Genomic DNA, 21,857 nt, shown 5'->3' on the forward strand with positions numbered 1-21,857 from the left:
GTGCTCAGCTTGAGAAAAAGTTGATAAAACAAAGACATTTGGAACAATATATTTTTAAAAATGTAATATATATATATATATATATATATATATATTTACCTGCTGTATGAATCTAGGAAAAGCTGCAGTACCGTACAGGCAAAGACTGAAAACATAATGAGATAACATGCTGCAAATGCTTTATATACGATGTGACTTAACTCAACCCACGTCTCACGTGTGAGCAGTCCTTTCACTTTTGTTTTCAACAAAGCTTTTGTGTTTGTCTCGTCTGCTTTATAGGAATAGAAACCCATCAGTTATTGTTAGAACATACCAGGACAAAATACGTTTTTCCACTGAGCTTTTAGGATGACACTTCATAATACTTATCATAAGTGGATTGTGAAATGTTTTATATATTTTTATTAGTGTTTAATAAGTACTAGAAAAGTTTGGATTATATTTACTTATTTGAGTCATTTCCTTTAATTAAAAAATAAAAATCAGTGTAACTCTTAACTTGCTATACTAGTTACATACTTTTAATTCTTTCAGTTTTGGGGAAGAAATAAAGTAATATATACTATGTTTTTATAAAGCATAGAAGATGTAGAAAGAGTAAAAAAGATTTTAAAAAAGAAAAGCACACACAGAGCAGTCAGTGTGATATAATTTATTTAATATAGGACAAGTATTCAGGGCTAGCCTTCATTGTTGTTGTTGAGTATTCAAAGTTAAATAGAAGATCTATATTAATCAAAAAGACACAAATAAAAGGGAACACATTAAAATAACAATATGTGAACACAAGTTTCTTTTTTGTTTTTTATCAAAAGTTAGTAGAAACTACTTTTTTCTAAGTTTGAGTTTAATAACACCACGATTATCAGTCTATTATGCAAAATGCAATAAAAGCTGCTTCCCAGTGAGAACAGCATAAACAACATACAGCTGTCATTTCTCTTACAGAAAACCATCATATTTAATGATGAGATGTATCATTATTTTATGATTTATTTTATGATTTATTTTGTATTATTATTTATTATATAGAAACTTTTAAAGTTTATTTGGTTGAGTTTTAGGATGATTTTCATGTTTTCCTCTTTTATTTCCCCATTTTCCCCATTTTTCTTCTTCCTCTCTGTCTGATGGGATGATGGTTCTCTTGTAGAAGCGTCTCAAACTATTTACTACGTCCATCATTGCAGGAAAATCCTCAAAAAATGACGATGTCTGTATTAGTTCTTCAAAAGCTTGAAGAAACTGTAGTTTTTCATCAAGTTCACTTGCTTCTTTCTTCTTGTATTCTGCCTTAAGAAGAAAATAACATTTATTTTTAGCAAAAGTCAAATTTACTTCTACAGTCAGACTGATTTGCAGTTCTCTTAGTGTGCATGGATATGACTCATACGCAGCTGTTTTTTCCTGCATGACCAAATTTGACTGAGAACATGAAACCTGACTGACCCGCCTTCCTTCTGGCTGCTTTTGCTTTTTCTGATTTTCTAAATTGTTCCAAGAAACTTTTCAGAATTTTTTGAAATGTGCAAAACCAGGATGCGTCAGTTCCTTAAGCACTACATATTAACAACTCTGCATAGAGAGAAAAACATCCAACTGTGATACGCTTATAATGACTTACATAGTAACTGTAGTTTTACATTTGCAAATAAATGTGTCATAGAAGTACCTTCAGCAACAATTAATTCAGCAGTGACTTTGTTCTTACTTTCGTCAGTGAATTTGTGACATAAACCAGGGACAGCAGAAAGATGAGGATTAAAACGTTGGTGTTTCTGACACCAGCCAGTCCTCTGCTCCTGAACGCTGCTGCTGCCATCACTGTGGAAATAAAAACAGCCTTTGAGCTTAAGAGGAAATGAAATAGAATAAAAGAAATGAATAAACAAAGAATCAAATCTATGTTTCCTCTTGTTATGTTAATAAAATATTTTTTTTAAATCTTACGTATAAACCATCCTATGGTGCAGTTTTGCTGATCTTACCTGCCTGGTGAAGGGACAAACAGCTGTTTCACAGACTCAAAACACAAGGGAATCACATGCTACAAATACTTAATGTTCTCCTGATGTGACTTCCCACTGATCTGTGAGCTGCTCTTTCACTTTTATTTCACAATAGTGATATGATCTATGTGGCGGGGGTGTGGTCTCCGGCCTGCTGCAGCGGAGGGGTGTTACAGTGAGCTCTCGGGGTGGTGTGGCTGAGAGGGCGGGTGTGACTGCTTAAGGTGATCATCTTCTTCTCTGTATTTTTAGGTGGGCAGTTTTAGTGTCGGATGAGCGGTGTTGATCCAGTGGGGGTGCAGTGATTTCTGTGAAATGTGATGTGTGTGTGAATGATAAGAACACACACACACATGTGATTACAGCCACAGGACTTGAGCTGTGAAAGAATAAACTGCCTCAGAACAAACATCAAGCTTCTTCTTCTATACTCTGGGACAATTTGGCCTTAAGTGGTGTTCTGGCCGACACACCGGGGTGACCGTAGTGCTAAAGAGTGAATCAGTGCCACAACCGTGTGTATTCCTGATATCTCCACTACAATGGGAGAATGAGAAAGAGGTGGAAACACAGCTGGAACAAATCTGATTAATTAAATGGGGCAAGCAAAACTAAACATAGCACACTACCAAAACAAAACAGGGAACAGAAACAGAAAAACTAAATGAAAAAAGTCCAAACTCAAAACCCTGGGACAGCAACCCAGGTACCAAGACAGTTATAGAATTTACATTTTTGGCAGTGAGCAAACACTGGACAACAATCAGCCAGCTGTTTACTTTCTTGTAAAGAAACTCTGTATTAACAGGAGGAAAAGAGGAAAATACAATTATTGATTACATTGCAAGTGATACAGCTTGGAGCATGAGAAACTGTTGTCTTTCTTGTTTCACTCTGAAAATGCTTTTTGATATGACATTTATAAGAACAAGGCTTTGTAAATTTGATGTTTCATGGCCGTTGTATTCATTGTATTCATTTATTCCTGTGTAAATAAATCTGTAAATCGGCGACTATAGGACGGGTCCCTTCATGGTTTTTTGATGAATGTTAAATCTTTTCACCACAATACAAAGTGAGAAGTGAAGCCTAGTTTTTTTTGCACTTTAAAGGTCTGTGAACTAAAATATAAAAATTATACAAACTATAAAGTAAATTTTCAGTGTAATTCGATTTTAAATCAGCTCCTGTTTTTGTTTCATAATTAATTCTAAATTGTAACATGTTACATTTCATTCTAACAGACTTATGTAATTTGTCTCATTTTAAGGGGATTATTACTTTCTTTAATATTGTATTTTATATGCTGATTGTTTTTTTGTTTGTTTCACATCTGTTGTCAGTTTTTTATGTTACCACAACTGAAATTATTTCTTCTTCTCCACCCGTTTATTCAGCTCAGGATTTTCTTTCCACTTCTTGACTTTATCAACTTTCGAATATCAACTCCTTCATAGTTTTCTTAAATTAGAAATATTTCTCAGTCACCTTACAGTCATGGGATCTCAGGCAACAGGCACATTATATAAGTACTACTTCTATTCTCCTGAAAATATTCATGAAGACAAAAAAAAGATCTATTAATCTATTTGGATTTGTCTTTTTAAATTAAATATTTTTGTTTTAATAGTTTTGTGGATACAAAATAATATGACAGGACTTGAAGGAAAGTAACACATTTACGCTCATTTGGGGCGACTGAGGATGGATCAGATGAGTTTGCCACCTGTTGCCACCATGTACAGCATGTTGCCTGTCAAGAGATTTATTCTAAAGACACGTCTTCAGCTAAGAGTCTAAGGGTAGAAACACACACAGACGCTGTGTTTTTCACTTGTATACAAGGGCGGTCACAGAACGCTCACACCAGAGTGGGGGCCCTGTGATGCGCTCTGTTCTTGCACTTGTCTTTATTTATATGCAAAAATAATACAACAGTGAATACGTCTATTCATAGGCAGAGGAAAGTTAGTGCGTAGGGAGTGAAGATAGGAGTGGTTTAGGTGTATGCATGTGTGTTGTGGGATACAGAAAGACGCGGCCTCTCTTCTTGTTAGGGAGCGTCAGATAAAAATGTCCAGCTCTCCTCTTCCTGCTTGTTCAGCTATTATCGCTGTGAGAAAGAATTTATAAAACAGTCTTGTAGTGGACAACAGTCTAAGTCATCAAAAGGTCAACATACAGTATTCTATCATATGCAAACTTATATCATTAAAAGCTTATACTGACTGCTAAGTACAATTTTCCATTGACATTGCCTTATCAGCACTGGGGTCTTTTGTTTGATGGTTCCACAGTGCCTCCCTCTGGCCGTGATGAAGTATCACACCCCTCTGCTCTTTCTATTACAGGGAATGTCTAGAAAGCACAAACCTTTAATAATCACAGCTGAGATCATAAACTGTAGTTATCCTTCCTTCCTTTCCTTCTTCCTTCCTCTTAAGCACTTAAGGGTTGCTGGAGATGGCTTGAAGACTATCCCAGCTTTCACAAGGTAAAACTCAGGGTACACACTTTACAGTTCACCACTCATGATCACATTCCCAATAGATGATTGTAATTCCCAAAAGAATCAACAATTAACCTAAAAAAGCAAGTTGTTGGAGTGTGAGAGGGAGCCGGAGCACCCTCAGAGAACACAACATGCAAACAGCAGCCAGCAGATTCACATGCACGACCTTCTTGCTGTGAGGCAACAGTACCAACCACTGCACCACCGTGCTGACCTTAGAGTGCAGTTGTATGGTGGAAAATGTTACTGTGGATGCTTTAGATTATATTACATACAGAAAAAAGTACTGGTTTATTATTTTAGTGGGCAAAAGAGTCAAGATTGGATCTAAAGGATGTAAATGGACAAGCACAGTGCATTTCTACTCAGTCTGAACACTCGACACAGCCTCATTCACCCAACTGCACACACATGATTAGGGGAAACTCAACATTCAGTATCTTCATTTTTTCATCAAAAGACTTTCTCTGTATCTCTGCTCTGTTTGTTTTTGACTTGAAACACTAAATAAAAGTTTTACTGCACATCTGTCTCTATTGTTTAATCAGCAGCTGTAATACTAAACTGTCCAAAATTTAAAAGTCTACATTTAGTAGATTTAGAGATATTTATTTCACCACTTTTAGTTAATGATACTTTATAAACCTATTCTGCTGTTTAACAAAGACAGTATCATCATGTTTAAAGCACTTTTCAATCTGACAGCAGCACTCAGTTCTCCTGCACATGTGTGATCTTGGAGTGAACTGAAGGTTCAGATGCATCTCTCAGGTCCTGTGTGGAGACTTTGCTGGACTTTGTCTGTCTGTTAAAGATGTGATTTACAGATGCTATTCAGCTGGTGTAGATAGTGGGGGTTTAGGTCTAAAACATCGTCTTTTGTCCTCCATTCATCCAGTTTCATGAGATAAAGTTTTGGTACAAGGACTGGACTGAAAAAGACTGAAAAGAGAAACTTTGAAAGAGTTTTAGAAAGCCTGGAGGAAAAGCAGTGCTTGTTTAATCAAATGTAATAATACACATTGTTTAAATGTCCCAAAGTAAAGAGATCTCTCTGTGAACCTTTAATTCGTCACCCTCTTGTGGCAGCAGCTGGCTACTGTTACTTGCACATGTGCACTGTGGTTTTTTATTACGTTATAATTTAATACAAAACCCTTTAATTAAATTTGTGAGTTGAAGTAATATATGAAATATTAGTGTTAAGTAAGTCCCAGAGTTCAGTTTTTTATAAATACAGTGTACTGTATTTATTCTTATTCTTATTTTATTTTATTCTAATTTTTGCTTCATAACTTTTGCACTGTCCACTTCCTGCTGTGACAAAACAAATTTCCCACGTGTGGGACTAATAAAGGTTATCTTATCTTATCTTATCTTATTGGACATTAGCTACATTTAATAAGAAGATGAGATCCAAATATATGCTTATGTCAACACATGTTCATTTTGATGAAGTTTACTGAACAAATTTGAATCATCACAACAACCAAAATGTTAGCAACACATCATAAAGTTTATTATTCTAACTATGGTAACCATGTTGTCCAGAATCGTGACATCGCACCCATTTAGAATCTTACCACCACTTTGAGCCTTTGATCCTTAAACCCATAAATAGGGGTGAGAAGCAACAACTTTTAGTCTGTTATTTGCAGCATCTATGTTCGCAGCCTTCGACTGTTCGTGACACAGATTTAGAGTCTTACCACCAACGTGATCATTTGATCCTAAAACCGACAGATAACAGTGAAAAACAACGACTTTTAGTCCATTACTGGCAGCATTTCTGTCTGCAGCCCTCAACTATTAGCCATTTAGAAACATTTGGATCCTGACTCCAGACTCCAACATGTCTCAAGGTGAAGAACCAAAAAGTCAAGAAGTTGACCCCGGCGCTCTTCCCTGGGATGAACCAGAAGACCCTTACCTCTCCTTTCTTCCCTGGGCTGAGCAAGTTGACTTAGAGGAGAAGCGCTTGGCAGAAATGGAGAATGAAAATCTTCTTAACAGAGAGAAGATTGTCTTATTGATGGAGGAAAATGAGAGACAGAGCGCTCAATTAAAAAAAATGTCCTACCTGCTCCAAGAAAAGGAGAGTATTATTGATGAAAAACAGTGGGATATCAAAGACATGGAGGAAAGGAACCAAGAGCTCCAAGGAAAGCTGGATGAAGCTCAAGAAAAAATTAAAGAAATCCTCCAGGAGAAGACACAACAGGACATGAGAGAAAGACAGATGCATGATGAACTTGAAAAGATGGAGATGAAATACAGAGTGGTAAAAGCAAGGGATGATAAAAATCAGGAAACAAATAAAGAGGTTCTTCAAGAGAAAAGGCAGCAGCAGATCAAACAAAGGCGAATGGGCCGCGAGGTTAAGTACATCAAGAAAGAAAATGACGAGCTGCAAGTAAAGCTTGATGAAGCTCTGCAAATAAATGAAGCGATCCTCGAAGAGAAGAACCAAGAGGACATAAAGAAGCGAGACATGGAGAGGCAACTCCAACACATGGAGGGAAAAGACAGGATGCTGCAGGCAAGGCTTAAAGAAACAGTGCACAAATATGACGAGTTGCTGCAAGAGAAAAAGCAACAGGAGATGAAACAAAAAGAATTAGATTGCAAGATTCAGAACATGGAGAAAAACAATGAATGCTTGCAAGTAAAGCTCGATGAAGCTTTGCTAAATAATACAAAAATCCTTGAAGTGAAACAACAACTGGTCATAAACCAGGGAGAAATGCAATGCCAGCTCCAAGGCATGGAAGGAAAATACAGAGCACTGCAGGCAATGCATTATGAAACACGGAAGAAATATGAAGAGCTGTGTCAAGAAAAAGAACAACAGGACATAAAGCAGAACAAAGAAAAACTTCTTCTTGTCCAAGACTTTGAGAAGACAAAGCAAAAGCTGCAAGAACTTGGCAACAAAATTAAGCACACAACAGCTGAACTGGAAGGAGAAAAGGAGAAAGTGCAAAAACAGGAGGCAACAGCTAAAGAACTCAAAGAAAGGCTCAAAGAAGAACAAGCCAAATCAGAAGAAGTGGAAAAAATATGCAACAAACTTAAGAAGCAAAATACAGAAACAGTGGACGAGTTGAGATCCCTCATACTAGAGAAGAAAGTGCTTGTGGAAAAGCAACTCAAGAAGAAGAAAAAGTGCTTCCGCTTCTTCCTCCGCAGGGCCACTCCTGCCTCATCTTCCTCCACCTCTGTTCCAGCTTAATTTTCCCTTCTCCTCTCCCTCCCCTCTCTCCCCAATAATTTCATAATAAACACAATTGACTGCATTTTAAATGTGTCTGATCAGTGTCTTCATTCAAGAATGAATTGTCTTTGTCACAGAGTCATGTGTATTTTGTCTTTTCCTCGGGCTGGTGATCCTCGCAGTCGTTCAGCCCTGGAGTCCAGATTATTAGTGTTTTAATCACATTTAGTGTTACATTTTAGATCACCACAATAGGATATCCACAATTTAGGATTCAGGCATTTGTTTTAGTTTGATATCGTAATCATTCTATGATTGAGTTGTTAACAGAACCAGCAGTTAGCAGCAATAACTTCAAATCAATGACATTTGCAAGCATTCCTTTATACACAGCATTTCAGTCAGGTTGAGGTCTGGACTTCCATGATGTAGATTTGCTGCTGTGCTTGGGGTCATTATCCTGTTGCATGGCCTAATTTAGAAGAAGCTTTATCTGTCGGACAGACAGCCTCACATTTGACTCTAAAACACTTTGGCATACAGAGGAGTTCGTTGACTGCAAGGTGCTTTATTGCTTGTGTCTGCAGAAGAAGCTCAAATCACCACACTTGAACCAGCATATTTGACAGTGGGTTTGAGATGTTTAAGTGTTTGAGTGTCTGAAATACTGACATGTGAACGCCAGAATATAATGGTGAGATTTTAATGCTGGTTAGATTGCATACACACTGCACATTATAAGGTTTTACAATTTTGCATCTGTGACCATTCAAACACCAGACAGTACTGAATGTTTCTTCTTTCTTTGTGCAACTTTACAATCATAATGTCCGTTTTGGGGTTTTGGGGTTTTTTAGGGAAAGAAGGGAAGTTTTATTTTTAATGATCAGTATCAGTGATTAATCACTACAGTGGGATAAATAAACTTGTCATGTTTTCACAGATTTATTTTGACATTACATCATATTTGTAAGAGGAACATTCATTAGGTTTAAACAAAATCATACAAAAGAATTGTAACGCTTGCATATTGTTAACCTAGAAGCACTTTTAGTCTTTGTTAGGTTTATCTAAAAAGAATTTGGCAAACACCCTTTTTTGAATGTCATGCTCTTGCAGGCTGCAGTAACATTTGAGTTTTGTAAGTGCAAAGGTCCATTCAAACAGGTGGTGACATTACAATCCTTGGTTTATGTACATTTTGGAGCTTGTCAACATTCAGCATTTCCAAAAGCAGAATGAAAGTTTGAAAAAAAAATTCAGTAAGCTTGAAGATATATTTACATGTACATTTATTTTCCTTCCTTGTGGTCATACAAATTCTGCCTCTGATGCTTCTGACTTCAGATGTTAGTAAAAAAATATTGTTAACTGGGCAAAACAGTTTTTCTTTTAAACATATCAGGAGGTTTATTTTCCCTGACATCATCTAAACACAGCTCCTTTGCAATACTGATAAAGTTTCTCTGTACTTTGCCACATTATATTACAGCAGATCTAGAAGTTGTATCTAAATGGTGATTCTCCATTAATGAATTTGTATAAGGTCAAGTCCTGGATATTTTACTAACTGTAACAACAAACCACTGCTTCCTACTCTATGCATTATAATCTACAGCATCTACAAAGACACCTTCCAACAAACGGCTACACTCTATGATCTCAGCTATGATAATTAAAGGTTTGTGCTTTCTAGACATTCCCTGTAATGGAAAGAGCAGAGGGGTGTGGTACTTCATCACGGCCAGAAGGAGGCACTGTGTAACCATCAAACAAAAGACCCCAGTGTTGATAAGGCAAGGTACTGTACGTTACCACAGGGTATGAGGATACAGGTAGGTGGCAAAATCATTCAATCCATCATCAGTCACCGCAAATCAGAATAAATTTGTTACGTTCATTCAGGTCCTGATGTATTTTTATAGCTGCATAAAACTACTAAGAGAAAGATATTAAACAAAAAAAGATAAATCCAGATAGATTCAATTAAATGTCTCTTTTTTTAACCCGTCATGAACTTCAGTGGTATTTTTAAGAGAATAGTAGTAGTTATGAAAGGGTAGTACTTCAGAAAGTCTGAGGATCCATGAGTGCAAGGCCATTCAGAAATAGTCACAATATATCTTGACCCAGCTCTAATTTGTGAGTGAAATCTATGAAGGTGTGGATATTTAACAGTTCATAAGGTCCTTTCTCTTTTTTTTTCCTTCTTGAATTTGTCTTTCAAGTGGAAGACATTTGATTTCAGACGGGACGATAAGGCACAGCCCCTCACAAGCTCAGGTCGATGATGATGTGCTCAAAGATCTGCGTGTTTCCCTTGAAGCTCGAGGAAAAAATAAAGTCCCTGCGGTCGGTAGATACCACGGTGAAAGAGCGTGGGGCTTGGATGTACACCTCCTTAAAGCGGTCAAAGAGTTTGTTGTCCTCATCCCACAGGTAGATCTGTGAGAAGGTGTAGTCGCTTCCCAGAGCCAGATAGTAACGTTCCTTGAAAGAGAACGGCTGGAGAACCATGGAGCCTCGAGAGGGCAAAGCTTGGATCTCAGCAAACTGTTTGGTGCCCCAACGCAGAACTTTGGAATCACCGATATACCGCGTCATAGCCAGGTAGAGCTCCTCCTTGATCCGGAAGTGTTTCACAACCACTACATCCTCCATGTTGGGGATCTCACCCTGCAGGATGAACTTCTGGTTGCTCCGGCTCCACTGGTAGATCACTGGAACCTGTGAGCGGCTCGCTAGAATAAGGTGAGCTTTCCCATCCAAGTCCAGAAACTCTACATCCGTGTCGCGGTACCACTCGTGCAGTGACTGGTACGAATAAAAGCCATTATCATTCCACTTGTAGAGGGTGGAGAGGCCAGCTTTTGAGCTGTCAGCAATCACAAAGAACCAATCAGAGCCAATCTGGAAGGCCTCAATATCATTGGGCTTAGAGATCTTGGACACTTCGATATCCTGGAACTTATTGAACCTGCTTTGGTCGTCATCAAACTTGTAAATGTGGGAACCACCAAACAGCTGAGCCACAATGACAAACACCTCATTTTCGATGATGACAGATTTGCACCCCACAATGGACTGACCTAAAGGGCAGAGAAACACATGAATCGCGTGAGAATGAAACTGGGAGCATTCTGGGAGTGTTTGTTAGCCTAATGTGTGATTTAGACTTCCTAACTTACAGTGTCACTGGAAACTCCCTTTAACCCTTCACCCAACCTTCCACGTAACCTGACATGCACCTCCTGCCCACATAGCAAAATTGGTATGGCCCAGATCTGGCCAACACAATGTGCTTACACATGGCCCACATACCGCAAAGACTGACGGCCCTTTGGTGGCCCAGATCAGGTTTGCCAGAGGAGGCCCAGACATGGGCCAGCACAAGGCCAGTTGCAGACACACTGGTGGTCCTGTGCTAGCCCATCTCTGGCACCAAAGGACCGTCATTCTTTGCGGTGTGTGGGCCATGTGTAAGTTGTGTGCAGCCACGGGCAGTCACAGACACACAGCTGACCCTGTGCTGGCCCAGATGTCAGCCAAATGTGTACCTTAATCAAGCCATGTAATAACAACATGTGCCGAACATAAATAGTGCAAAAGTAACATTACGAACCTCTGTTCAGACAGTGAATGAACTGATTCTTTTACAGCACATTTCCTTTCCCAAAGTCATACCTGAATTTGAAACGTTGGCTACCATAGCAGTATAGTATATCAACATGGCACTTGGGTCTTCCAACTAAAATAGGAAAATAGGAACATAAACAGTGCCATCATTGCCAGACCTGGCCCACATCTGGTTGACATATACCCTGCCATGACACCAGTCAGTCAGAAGTGCCAGCTTGATGCCGGATCAGGGGAAGACCTGTTTTCTATGAGCCTAGGCCACATGATCCAAACCACAATCGAGCAAGATATGGCATGCCATCACATAGACAGTGCCATCTATACCAGGCCTGGCCCATATCTGGATGGCATACGTCTTATCATGCCAGAAGTCAGCCAGCAGTGCCGGCTTGACACCAGATCTGGGCCAGACCTGCTTGCTATGTGGGTTAGAGATGTAACTACACGTTGGGTCGACACAGCCTGCAAGGACTTAAATGGTTAGAAGGTTGCGCTGCAGGATCAAGAGGGGTTTCCAGTTATCTCGTAAGTTAGGACACATTTCCTGCAAAAGTCGAAATCAAAATTTACCTTTGATGTTATCATAAGTCCTGAAGTTCATTTCTATGTGGTCCCACTGGAAAATCATACAGCTCTCTGTGCTGGGAGCAGAAATGGCCACGTAGACATCATTCTTATAGCTGAATGTGTCAACAGACAACGATTCTGAGGCAACAGACTGATGAAGGATGAAATCTGTGGAAAGGAACATCGGGAAATGTATTTTTCACAAACCAGCAAAGCCACGTTAAATGAATAACCTCTACACAACTTAGAATGACTCTGCTGAGTTCTCTGATCCTGATCTCAGCTGGACATGAGAGAAGGGCAGCTGGCTCAGGTGTTTCTCACCTGTGGAGACACACTCATTCTGCAGGCTGGTCATATCATTGAGGCGCTTGCCCTTCATGTCCTCTGGTCCAGCACACACAACATCCGACACTGTGGCATTGGTGTTCTTTAACCACGTCATAAGCCACTTGGCTCTGCAGTCACATTCAAAGGCATTGCCTCGCAGGTCCCTGCAGAAAGGGAATATTGTGTTTCATGGCTGAATTGGGAGAAAGACAGACTGCAAGAATTACTCAGTACGCTATTTGCCTATTTAACTATGTACAAACTCACAGCTCTATAAGGGAGTCAAGGTCAATGAGGAGGTCCCTGGGCAAGGCTTTAATGTTATTGTTTGCCAAAGACCTGGAAACAAATGCAGTTGATTATGAAAAAGAGACATCATTAAATCATGTATAACAGATAACAGTTGTATTTTCAGTCACTGGAACATACAAGTGAGTCAGGTCCCTGAGTCCTCTGAAGGCATATTTGGATGTAGTCTCTAGTTTGTTACTCTCAATGAATCTATGGATCAACAAGAAGAAAAGAAAAGTATATTTTTTGATCAATTTCAACATTTTGCCAGCTAGTAAACCAAATGGTAAATGGACTGGTTCTTGTACAGCACTTTTCTATTTTGCCTGAGCACTCGAAATCCTTGAAACCTGTCTAATTCAGATCAGGACCTCAAAGCACCAGCAGCCCAGATCAGCTGATCACAGCCTGGACACAAAGAAAATTTACTGAAGCTTTGAATAGAAATTGCGATTTTTAACCTCTTGTTGAGCCACTACAACCAATTTTAGAGTTCCCCCACCTGCTGAATCCCACTTTAACCCGTTCCTTACTCATTTTCTGTTTAGAGTCGCTCTCTACAATGTAGAGATATTTTAAATCTTTCGTCTTTTTCTCTGCTCATGTTCTACCAAACTGATTCAAGCTGCGTATATTTATGAGAATTAAAATTTAAAGAAGTAAAGGTAATTTTCTTATGTATTAATGTTACTTTAATGATACATTAATATAGCACAAGGTTCAATTAGCTTTGCACAAAAATAGCTGGTAGAAAAATCCTCCAAAGAGCTACTTTTACTGGAGTGGTTTTGCCACTAATATCTGTACTTCTGATTAAGTACAGAATGTCTTTGCGTTTGCCATCTCACACTCTTCATGTTTAAATCCATCTTTAATGGGACCACAGAGGAAATATTTGCTGGAGCACACCTCGTGTCCCCCAGAATCCTTACTTTGTCCATGTGAATTTTAAACAATCAAATCTTGTGAAAATGGCCACAACTTGTATATTTAACACAGACATAATAGGGGAGACCGGGGATAATTTCTCCAATCAGGGCTAAGTTTCAAATGATGTGACTCATCCTGTGCATGCCCAATTCAGTTCTGCTATCACATGTGAAAAATCAGCACATTTTGTCAAACACAGACAATATAACACGAAAAAAGTAATTTGTATGCCAAAAAGTAAGTTTTTCTACTTTATTTCAATTTCTAATAGCATTATCTGCTTTGCAGTCAAGTGGAGCGTGCGTCTGTCCTCTCAGTAAGTGAGTGAGACAGCGGTGAGGACGGCTGTGCGAGTGCATCGCAAAAACACAGAAATATGCCTGACACCTGTAAACAAAGCAGTACCTGGCTGCAGTTTAAAGACCTTTTTGTCTCTGTCTTGGTCTTGTCTTGTCTTGTCTTGGTCTCGATACCCTCTAATCTTGGTATTGTCTTGATCTTGGTTTAGGCGGTCTTGACTAAAAGTCTACAACTTTATTACTTTCATTTTCTTCCAAAGCAGTTTTTGAAACATCTTTGTGAACTGACTAATGCTTGAACATTGCTGTAGGTCCACAGGAAAACTGTTCCACAGTTTTACCTCATAAATGGTAAAACAAAAGGTTTTAACCCTTGTCCGTGCTTTAAGAGTCTTCATCAATGTTCCCTCTAAGCTGCGCACGTGCGCAATTGCGCACTGCTGGCACGGTCTCTGCGCACAGAAAATCTGCGTTGCGCACAAAAAAAATCTAACCTGAATTGAAATTAAAATTAAAACTTTAACAATTCTGTTTTGCACTGTTAGTCAGTAAGTGACTGGCTGCTCCTGTATGGGATTAGAACGATGCCACCTTATCCTATAGTCCAGCCAATAATGCGATTCACATTCGTATACGCAGCCAATCAACGTTGTTGACACGCTATGACAGCGTCCTATGTGCCGACACCGGTGTTTTAGCTAGCAAAGGGGCGTGGCTGATGTGCAGTGAAGCCACGTTAATGACAACGCGTACAACCATTGGAGATGTGAGCAGGACAGACGGAACAATTGACGGGAAAAGTGTGGACTTTATACCAGTTTTTAAATTGTGTTGATGGGCCACGTAAAACCAGAGTTATGATAAAAATATCTGCAATGTTTGGTTTTCTTCCTGAATACTATCGTTGTTTATATTTACTGTGGGAAGAAACGGTAAAAACGGCGTTTTACAAGGAAAACGCTCGAAAGCCTGTGAGCAAAAACAAAACCAAAAATCCCAACCCTTTCCTATTGGTCGAAAAAAGTACCGTGTCGACCAATCAAAAAATGATATGGCAACGTGGCATCTAGTTGTTAAGAAACGGGGGAAGTTTTAGGAGTGACGGCGGTGTTCTGACATGTGAGAGATTTGAGACGTTTAGCGCAAATCTTGTGTAGTTAGTGTGTAGTTAGTGTGTAGTGTAGTCAATAGTTTTGTTGGTGTGTCAGAGCAATGAGGCAGCTGCTGAATGTTACAGGTGTTACAGCAGTGATACATCTCCTGCTGTCAGGCCTGCAGGTATCAGGCTGTTGTTCTCCTTTATCTCATAGTGGACAGAAATTATTTTTTGGAGTGGCACAAATAATTTGTGTGGCATCAGATTTGATGCAGAACAGCTGATTGTTCTGTAAATAGTTTGAAATGTTTATTTAAAAAACGCCTTGACTGCATTAAAAAAAAATAGCTGCAAAAAACTTTGTTGTTTGCCAAACTGAGTTACTTTTTGAAGTAGTAACTATATAATTAATTGCCCAGCATTGGTCATTATATACTGTATTTTGCAGACAGAGAGTTATAGGACTCTCCCAGACCACAGACTCAGACTTTATGAAGAAAAAAAAGAAAAGTTGTGTTTTCAAAATTGGAGTGAAAGTTATTTTTACTTCCAATAGTGTTAACATACTACACAGGTCATGAACAGGATTTTTTAAATTTTCATTGTAAGTGGGCTAAAGCAGTTAATTAAAAGTAGTCTAACATAAATGTAAATGCTGTAATTTGATTATTGTAATAAACCATGTAACTTGGATGGATTAGATGCTGGCGTGACCACAGTGCACACGTCTGATGTCGCTCACAGTGGTCCAAGGGATCGCTCAGGGAGTTTGTGTGTTCGCTCAGACACATGAAAAATTAGAGGGAACATTGGTCTTCATATTTAATTTTCCCCTCAATTCATCCTCTGTACATTTCCTGGTACTGTGTCTGGCTTTGTACATAATTTTTGCAGTTTTATATTTTATAAAATCCATAAACTTCAGAATTGTTAATTTCAAGAACAATTCAAGAAAAGTTAGGAAGCAAAGTAAGACAGTCATCGTCTCCATTGTAAGTGGGCGGGGGAGGATGCTACAGTTTGTACAAGAAGCATCAGCTCTGATTTATTTTAACTTTAGGGCTTGACGAAGAAGCGCAAGAGAAAATCTTCACATGATACAGTTACATACAAATGACATACACATGTATAATGTTTAAAAATATAATCGAACATTAATGAATTATTGGTCAATATCTGAAAAGCAAAAGACATTCTCTGTTTACCACAACATGTACCAAATTAATTTAATAAAGTTACATATGTATAACTTAATGGGGATATAAGTCAAACTTACTTCTACAGTCAGACTGAGTTGCAGTTCTCTTAGTGTGCACTGATATGACTCATACGCATTTGTTGTTTCCTACATGACCAAATTTGACTGATAACATGCAATAGAGATGAAACTGACTGACCCGCCTTCCTTCTGGCTGCTCTTGCTTTTTCTGATTTCCTAAGTTGTTCTAAGAAACTTGTCAGAATTTTTTTAAATTTACAAAAACAGGATGCGTCCATTTAAACTCTGATATGCTTATAATGAGTTACATAGTGACTGTAGTTTTACATTTGCAAATAAATGTTTCATAGAAGTACCTTCAACAACAGTTAATTCAGCAGTGACTTTGTTCTTACTTTCATCAGTGAATTTGTGACATAAACCAGGGACAGCAGAAAGATGAGGATTAAAACGTTGGTGTTTCTGACACCAGCCAGTCCTCTGCTCCTGAACGCTGCTGCTGCCATCACTGTGGAAATAAAAACAGCCTTTGAGCTTAAGAGAAAATGAAAGAAAAGAAAAGAAATGAATAAATAAAGAATCAAATCTATGTTTCCTCTTGTTATGTTAATAATATATTTTTAAAAAACATTTTAGGTATAAACCATCCTATGGTGCAGTTTTGCTGATCTTACCTGCCTGGTGAAGGGACAAACAGCTGTTTCACAGACTGAAAACACAAGGGAATCACATGCTACAAATACTTAATGTTCTCCTGATGTGACTTCCCACTGATCTGTGAGCTGCTCTTTCACTTTTATCTCACAGTAGTGATATGATCTATGTGGCGGGGGTGTGGTCTCCGGCCTGCTGCAGCAGAGGGGTGTTACAGTGAGCTCTCAGGGCGGTGCCGAGGTGTGGCTGAGAGGGCGGGTGTGACTGCTCAAGGTGATCATCTTCTTCTCTCTATTTTTAAATAGTGATGACGGGGACGGAGACTGGGAGGAAGAAGCAGCTGTTCCTGTGTGACTGATGCTGGAACATCAGAACGAAAATAAAACTAACCTATAGTGAATGAAATCCAGTGTGCGTGTCGGGTCCTTACCACAATCTACTTTACAGGAACAGAGGCCCACTTTAAACTGTCCAAGATCATCCCACATATTTAAGTTTTATCAAGAGCCATCGCAGAGTAGTGTAGAAAGGCCCCAAAGTTTATAGGACAAGTCTATTCTGTTCTTATACAGGTGTTTATAAGTTTCAGAACAAACCTCAAGCTTCTTCTTCTACACTCTGAGACAGTTTGGCTTTAATTGGTGTTGTGGCCGACACACCGGGGTGACCGTAGTGCTGAAGACTGAATCACATCAACAACCGTGTAATTAAAAATATTTCTCAGTCACCTTACAATCATGGGATCTCAGGCAATGGGCACTACCATTATATAAGTACCACTTCTATTCTCCAGAAAATATTCATGACATTCATGAAGGTAAAAAAAAAGAGAGATCCATTCATCTATTTGGATTTATCTTTTTAAGTTAAATATTTCTGTTCTAATAGTTTTGTGGATACAAAATAATACGACAGGACTTGAAGGAAAGTAACACATTTACTCTCATTTGGGGCGACTGAGGATGGATCAGATGAGTTTGCCACCTACCTTGTGTCCTCATACCTGGTGGTAATGGACAGCATGTTGCCTTATCAGCACTGGGGTCTTTTGTTTGATGGTTCCACAGTGCCTCCCTCTGGCCGTGATGAAGTACTACACCCCTCTGCTCTTTCTATTACAGGGAATGTCTAGAAAGCACAAACCTTTAATAATCACAGCTGAGATCATAAACTGTAGTTATCCTTCCTTCCTTTCCTTCTTCCTTCTCTTAAGCACTTAAGGGTTGCTGGAGATGGCTTGAGGACTATCCCAGCTTTCACAAGGTAAAACTCAGGGTACACACTTGACAGTTCACCACTCATGATCACATTCCCAATAGATGATTGTAATTGCCAAAAGAATCACCAATTAAATGGCCTTTATTTGTATAGCGCTTTACTAGTCCCTAAGGACCCTAAAGCACTTTACACATCCAGTCATCCACCCATTGACACACCGATGGTAGCAAGCTACATTGTAGCCACAGCCACAGGGCGCGGCTCAAACCGGCAACCTTCCCATTACAAGGCAAACTCCCAAGTCTTGAGCCACGATCGCCTTAACCTAAAGAGCGAGTTGCTGGAGTGTGAGAGGGAGCCGGAGCACCCTCAGACAACACAACATGCAAACAGCAGCCAGCAGATTCACATGCACGACCTTCTTGCTGTGAGGCAACAGTACCAACCACTGCACCACCGTGCTGACCTTAGAGTGCAGTTGTATGGTGGAAAATGTTACTGTGGATGCTTTAGATTATATTACATACAGAAAGAAGTACTGGTTTATTATTTTAGTGGGCAAAAGAGTCAAGATTGGATCTAAAGGATGTAAATGGACAAGCACAGTGCATTTCTACTCAGTCTGAACACTCGACACAGCCTCATTCACCCAACTGCACACACATGATTAGGGGAAACTCAACATTGAGTATCTTCATTTTTTCATCAAAAGACTTTCTCTGTATCTCTGCTCTGTTTGTTTTTGACTTGAAACACTAAATAAAAGTTTTACTACACATCTGTCTCTATTGTTTAATCAGCAGCTGTAATACTAAACTGTCCAAAATTAAAATTCTACATTTAGTAGATTTAGAGATATTTATTTCACCACTTTTAGTTAATGATACTTTATAAACCTATTCTGCTGTTTAACAAAGACAGTATCATCATGTTTAAAGCACTTTTCAATCTGACAGCAGCACTCAGTTCTCCTGCACATGTGTGATCTTGGAGTGAACTGAAGGTTCAGATGCATCTCTCAGGTCCTGTGTGGAGACTTTGCTGGACTTTGTCTGTCTGTTAAAGATGTGATTTTCAGATGCTATTCAGCTGGTGTAGATAGTGGGGGTTTAGGTCTAAAACATCGTCTTTTGTCCTCCATTCATCCAGTTTCATGAGATAAAGTTTTGGTACAAGGACTGGACTGAAAAAGACTGAAAAGAGAAACTTTGAAAGAGTTTTAGAAAGCCTGGAGGAAAAGCAGTGCTTGTTTAATCAAATGTAATAATACACATTGTTTAAATGTCCCAAAGTAAAGAGATCTCTCTGTGAACCTTTAATTCGTCACCCTCTTGTGGCAGCAGCTGGCTACTGTTACTTGCACATGTGCCTGTGGTTTTTTATTACGTTATAATTTAATACAAAACCCTTTAATTAAATTTGTGAGTTGAAGTAATATATGAAATATTAGTGTTAAGTAAGTCCCAGAGTTCAGTTTATTGGACATTAGCTACATTTAATAAGAAGATGAGATCCAAATATATGCTTATGTCAACACATGTTCATTTTGATGAAGTTTACTGAACAAATTTGAATCATCACAACAACCAAAATGTTAGCAACACATCATAAAGTTTATTATTCTAACTATGGTAACCATGTTGTCCAGAATCGTGACATCGCACCCATTTAGAATCTTACCACCACTTTGAGCCTTTGATCCTTAAACCCATAAATAGGGGTGAGAAGCAACAACTTTTAGTCTGTTATTTGCAGCATCTATGTTCGCAGCCTTCGACTGTTCGTGACACAGATTTAGAGTCTTACCACCAACGTGATCATTTGATCCTAAAACCGACAATAACAGTGAGAAATAACGACTTTTAGTCCGTTACTGGCAGCATTTCTGTTGCAGCCCTCAACTGTTCACCATTTAGAAACATTTGGATCCTGACTACAGACTCCAACATGTCTCAAGGTGAAGAACCAAAAAGTCAAGAAGTTGACCCCGGCGCTCTTCCCTGGGATGAACCAGAAGACCCTTACCTCTCCTCTCTTCCCTGGGCTGAGCAAGTTGACTTAGAGGAGAAGCGCTTGGCAGAAATGGAGAATGAAAATCTTCTTAACAGAGAGAAGATTGTCTTATTGATGGAGGAAAATGAGAGACAGAGCGCTCAATTAAAAAAAATGTCCTACCTGCTCCAAGAAAAGGAGAGTATTATTGATGAAAAACAGTGGGATATCAAAGACATGGAGGAAAGGAACCAAGAGCTCCAAGGAAAGCTGGATGAAGCTCAAGAAAAAATTAAAGAAATCCTCCAGGAGAAGACACAACAGGACATGAGAGAAAGACAGATGCATGATGAACTTGAAAAGATGGAGATCAAATACAGAGTGGTAAAAGCAAGGGATGATAAAAATCAGGAAACAAATAAAGAGGTTCTTCAAGAGAAAAGGCAGCAGCAGATCAAACAAAGGCGAATGGGCCGCGAGGTTAAGTACATCAAGAAAGAAAATGACGAGCTGCAAGTAAAGCTTGATGAAGCTCTGCAAATAAATGAAGCGATCCTCGAAGAGAAGAACCAAGAGGACATAAAGAAGCGAGACATGGAGAGGCAACTCCAACACATGGAGGGAAAAGACAGGATGCTGCAGGCAAGGCTTAAAGAAACAGTGCACAAATATGACGAGTTGCTGCAAGAGAAAAAGCAACAGGAGATGAAACAAAAAGAATTAGATTGCAAGATTCAGAACATGGAGAAAAACAATGAATGCTTGCAGTAAAGCTCGATGAGCTTTGCTAAATAATACAAAATCCTTGAAGTGAAACAACAACTGGTCATAAACCAGGGAGAAATGCAATGCCAGCTCCAAGGCATGGAAGGAAAATACAAGCACTGCAGGCAATGCATTATGAAACACGGAACAAATATGAAGAGCTGTGTCAAGAAAAAGAACAACAGGACATAAAGCAGAACAAAGAAAAACTTCTTCTTGTCCAAGACTTTGAGAAGACAAAGCAAAAGCTGCAAGAACTTGGCAACAAAATTAAGCACACAACAGCTGAACTGGAAGGAGAAAAGGAGAAAGTGCAAAACAGGAGGCAACAGCTAAAGAACTCAAAGAAAGGCTCAAAGAAGAACAAGCCAAATCAGAAGAAGTGGAAAAAATATGCAACAAACTTAAGAAGCAAAATACAGAAACAGTGGACGAGTTGAGATCCCTCATACTAGAGAAGAAAGTGCTTGTGGAAAAGCAACTCAAGAAGAAGAAAAAGTGCTTCCGCTTCTTCCTCCGCAGGGCCACTCCTGCCTCATCTTCCTCCACCTCTGTTCCACTTAATTTTCCCTTCTCCTCTCCCTCCCCTCTCTCCCCAATAATTTCATAATAAACAAAATTGGCTCCTAACACCTGTCCCATCTCCCTCCCCCCTCTCTCTCTTTTCACCCTCACCCCCAACCAGTCCCGACAGTTGACTGCCCCCTCTAGAGCCTGGTTCTGTCATAGGTTTCTTCCTTTAAAGGGAGTTTTTCCTATCCACCGTCGCCTAGTGCTTGCTCAGAGGGCATTGTTGGGGTTTTCTCTCCTCTATCTCTTTCCTCCTTTCTATCCCTTTCCTTGACAACCCCCCCCCTCCCCCCTTCTATTCCCCAATAATTTCATAATAAATACAATTGGCTGCATTTTAAATATGTCTGATCAATGTCTTCATTCAAGAATGAATTGTCTTTGTCACAGAGTCATGTGTATTTTGTCTTTTCCTCGGGCTGGTGATCCTCGCGGTCGTTCAGCCCAGGAGTCCAGATTATTAGTGTTTTAATCACATTTAGTGTTACATTTTAGATCACCACAATAGGATATCCACAATTTAGGATTCAGGCATTTGTTTTAGTTTGA

General features: G+C 39.2%; 2 protein-coding genes and 1 long non-coding RNA gene across 3 annotated transcripts; 1 reads left to right on the forward strand and 2 right to left on the reverse strand.

Annotated features, from left to right (window-relative positions):
* Positions 1-639: 639 nt before the first annotated feature.
* On the reverse strand, positions 640-2,122 carry LOC109199958 (uncharacterized). Its single transcript, XR_002060201.2, has 3 exons — positions 1,992-2,122; positions 1,715-1,827; positions 640-1,296 (listed from the first exon to the last, which is right to left on the reverse strand). It is a non-coding gene; the product is annotated as an uncharacterized LOC109199958 (long non-coding RNA).
* Positions 2,123-5,972: 3,850 nt separating this feature from the next.
* LOC112845520 (golgin subfamily A member 6-like protein 22) lies at positions 5,973-21,373 on the forward strand. The gene is made up of 2 exons (XM_025904926.1): positions 5,973-7,810; positions 21,357-21,373. The coding sequence occupies exon 1, from the start codon at positions 6,377-6,379 to the stop codon at positions 7,754-7,756; it is 1,380 nt and encodes a 459-aa protein (XP_025760711.1). The 5' UTR covers positions 5,973-6,376; the 3' UTR covers positions 7,757-7,810; positions 21,357-21,373.
* LOC109199945 (leucine-rich repeat LGI family member 2) lies at positions 8,670-17,786 on the reverse strand. The gene is made up of 6 exons (XM_019355296.2): positions 17,752-17,786; positions 12,704-12,775; positions 12,542-12,613; positions 12,269-12,438; positions 11,948-12,112; positions 8,670-10,827 (listed from the first exon to the last, which is right to left on the reverse strand). Exons 1-6 carry the CDS (start codon positions 17,784-17,786, stop codon positions 10,010-10,012), a joined length of 1,332 nt encoding a protein of 443 aa, XP_019210841.1. The 3' UTR covers positions 8,670-10,009.
* Positions 21,374-21,857: the final 484 nt, after the last annotated feature.

Source organism: Oreochromis niloticus, unplaced genomic scaffold (assembly GCF_001858045.2).
Source record: "Oreochromis niloticus isolate F11D_XX unplaced genomic scaffold, O_niloticus_UMD_NMBU tig00007743_pilon, whole genome shotgun sequence".
Classification (NCBI taxonomy): Eukaryota; Metazoa; Chordata; class Actinopteri; order Cichliformes; family Cichlidae; genus Oreochromis; species Oreochromis niloticus.

Excerpts from the sequence above, each read along its gene's own strand:
- LOC112845520 (XM_025904926.1), top strand. The coding sequence starts at position 6,377 with ATGTCTCAAGGTGAAGAACCAAAAAGTCAAGAAGTTGACCCCGGCGCT.
- LOC109199945 (XM_019355296.2), bottom strand. The coding sequence starts at position 17,786 with ATGCTGTCCATTACCACCAGGTATGAGGACACAAG. Across the intron at positions 12,776-17,751 it reads ACCAGGTATGAGGACACAAG|ATTCATTGAGAGTAACAAAC; the intron begins GTAGGTGGCAAA and ends GTTGATCCATAG. Across the intron at positions 12,439-12,541 it reads CTTGACTCCCTTATAGAGCT|GGACCTGCGAGGCAATGCCT; the intron begins GTGAGTTTGTAC and ends CCCTTTCTGCAG.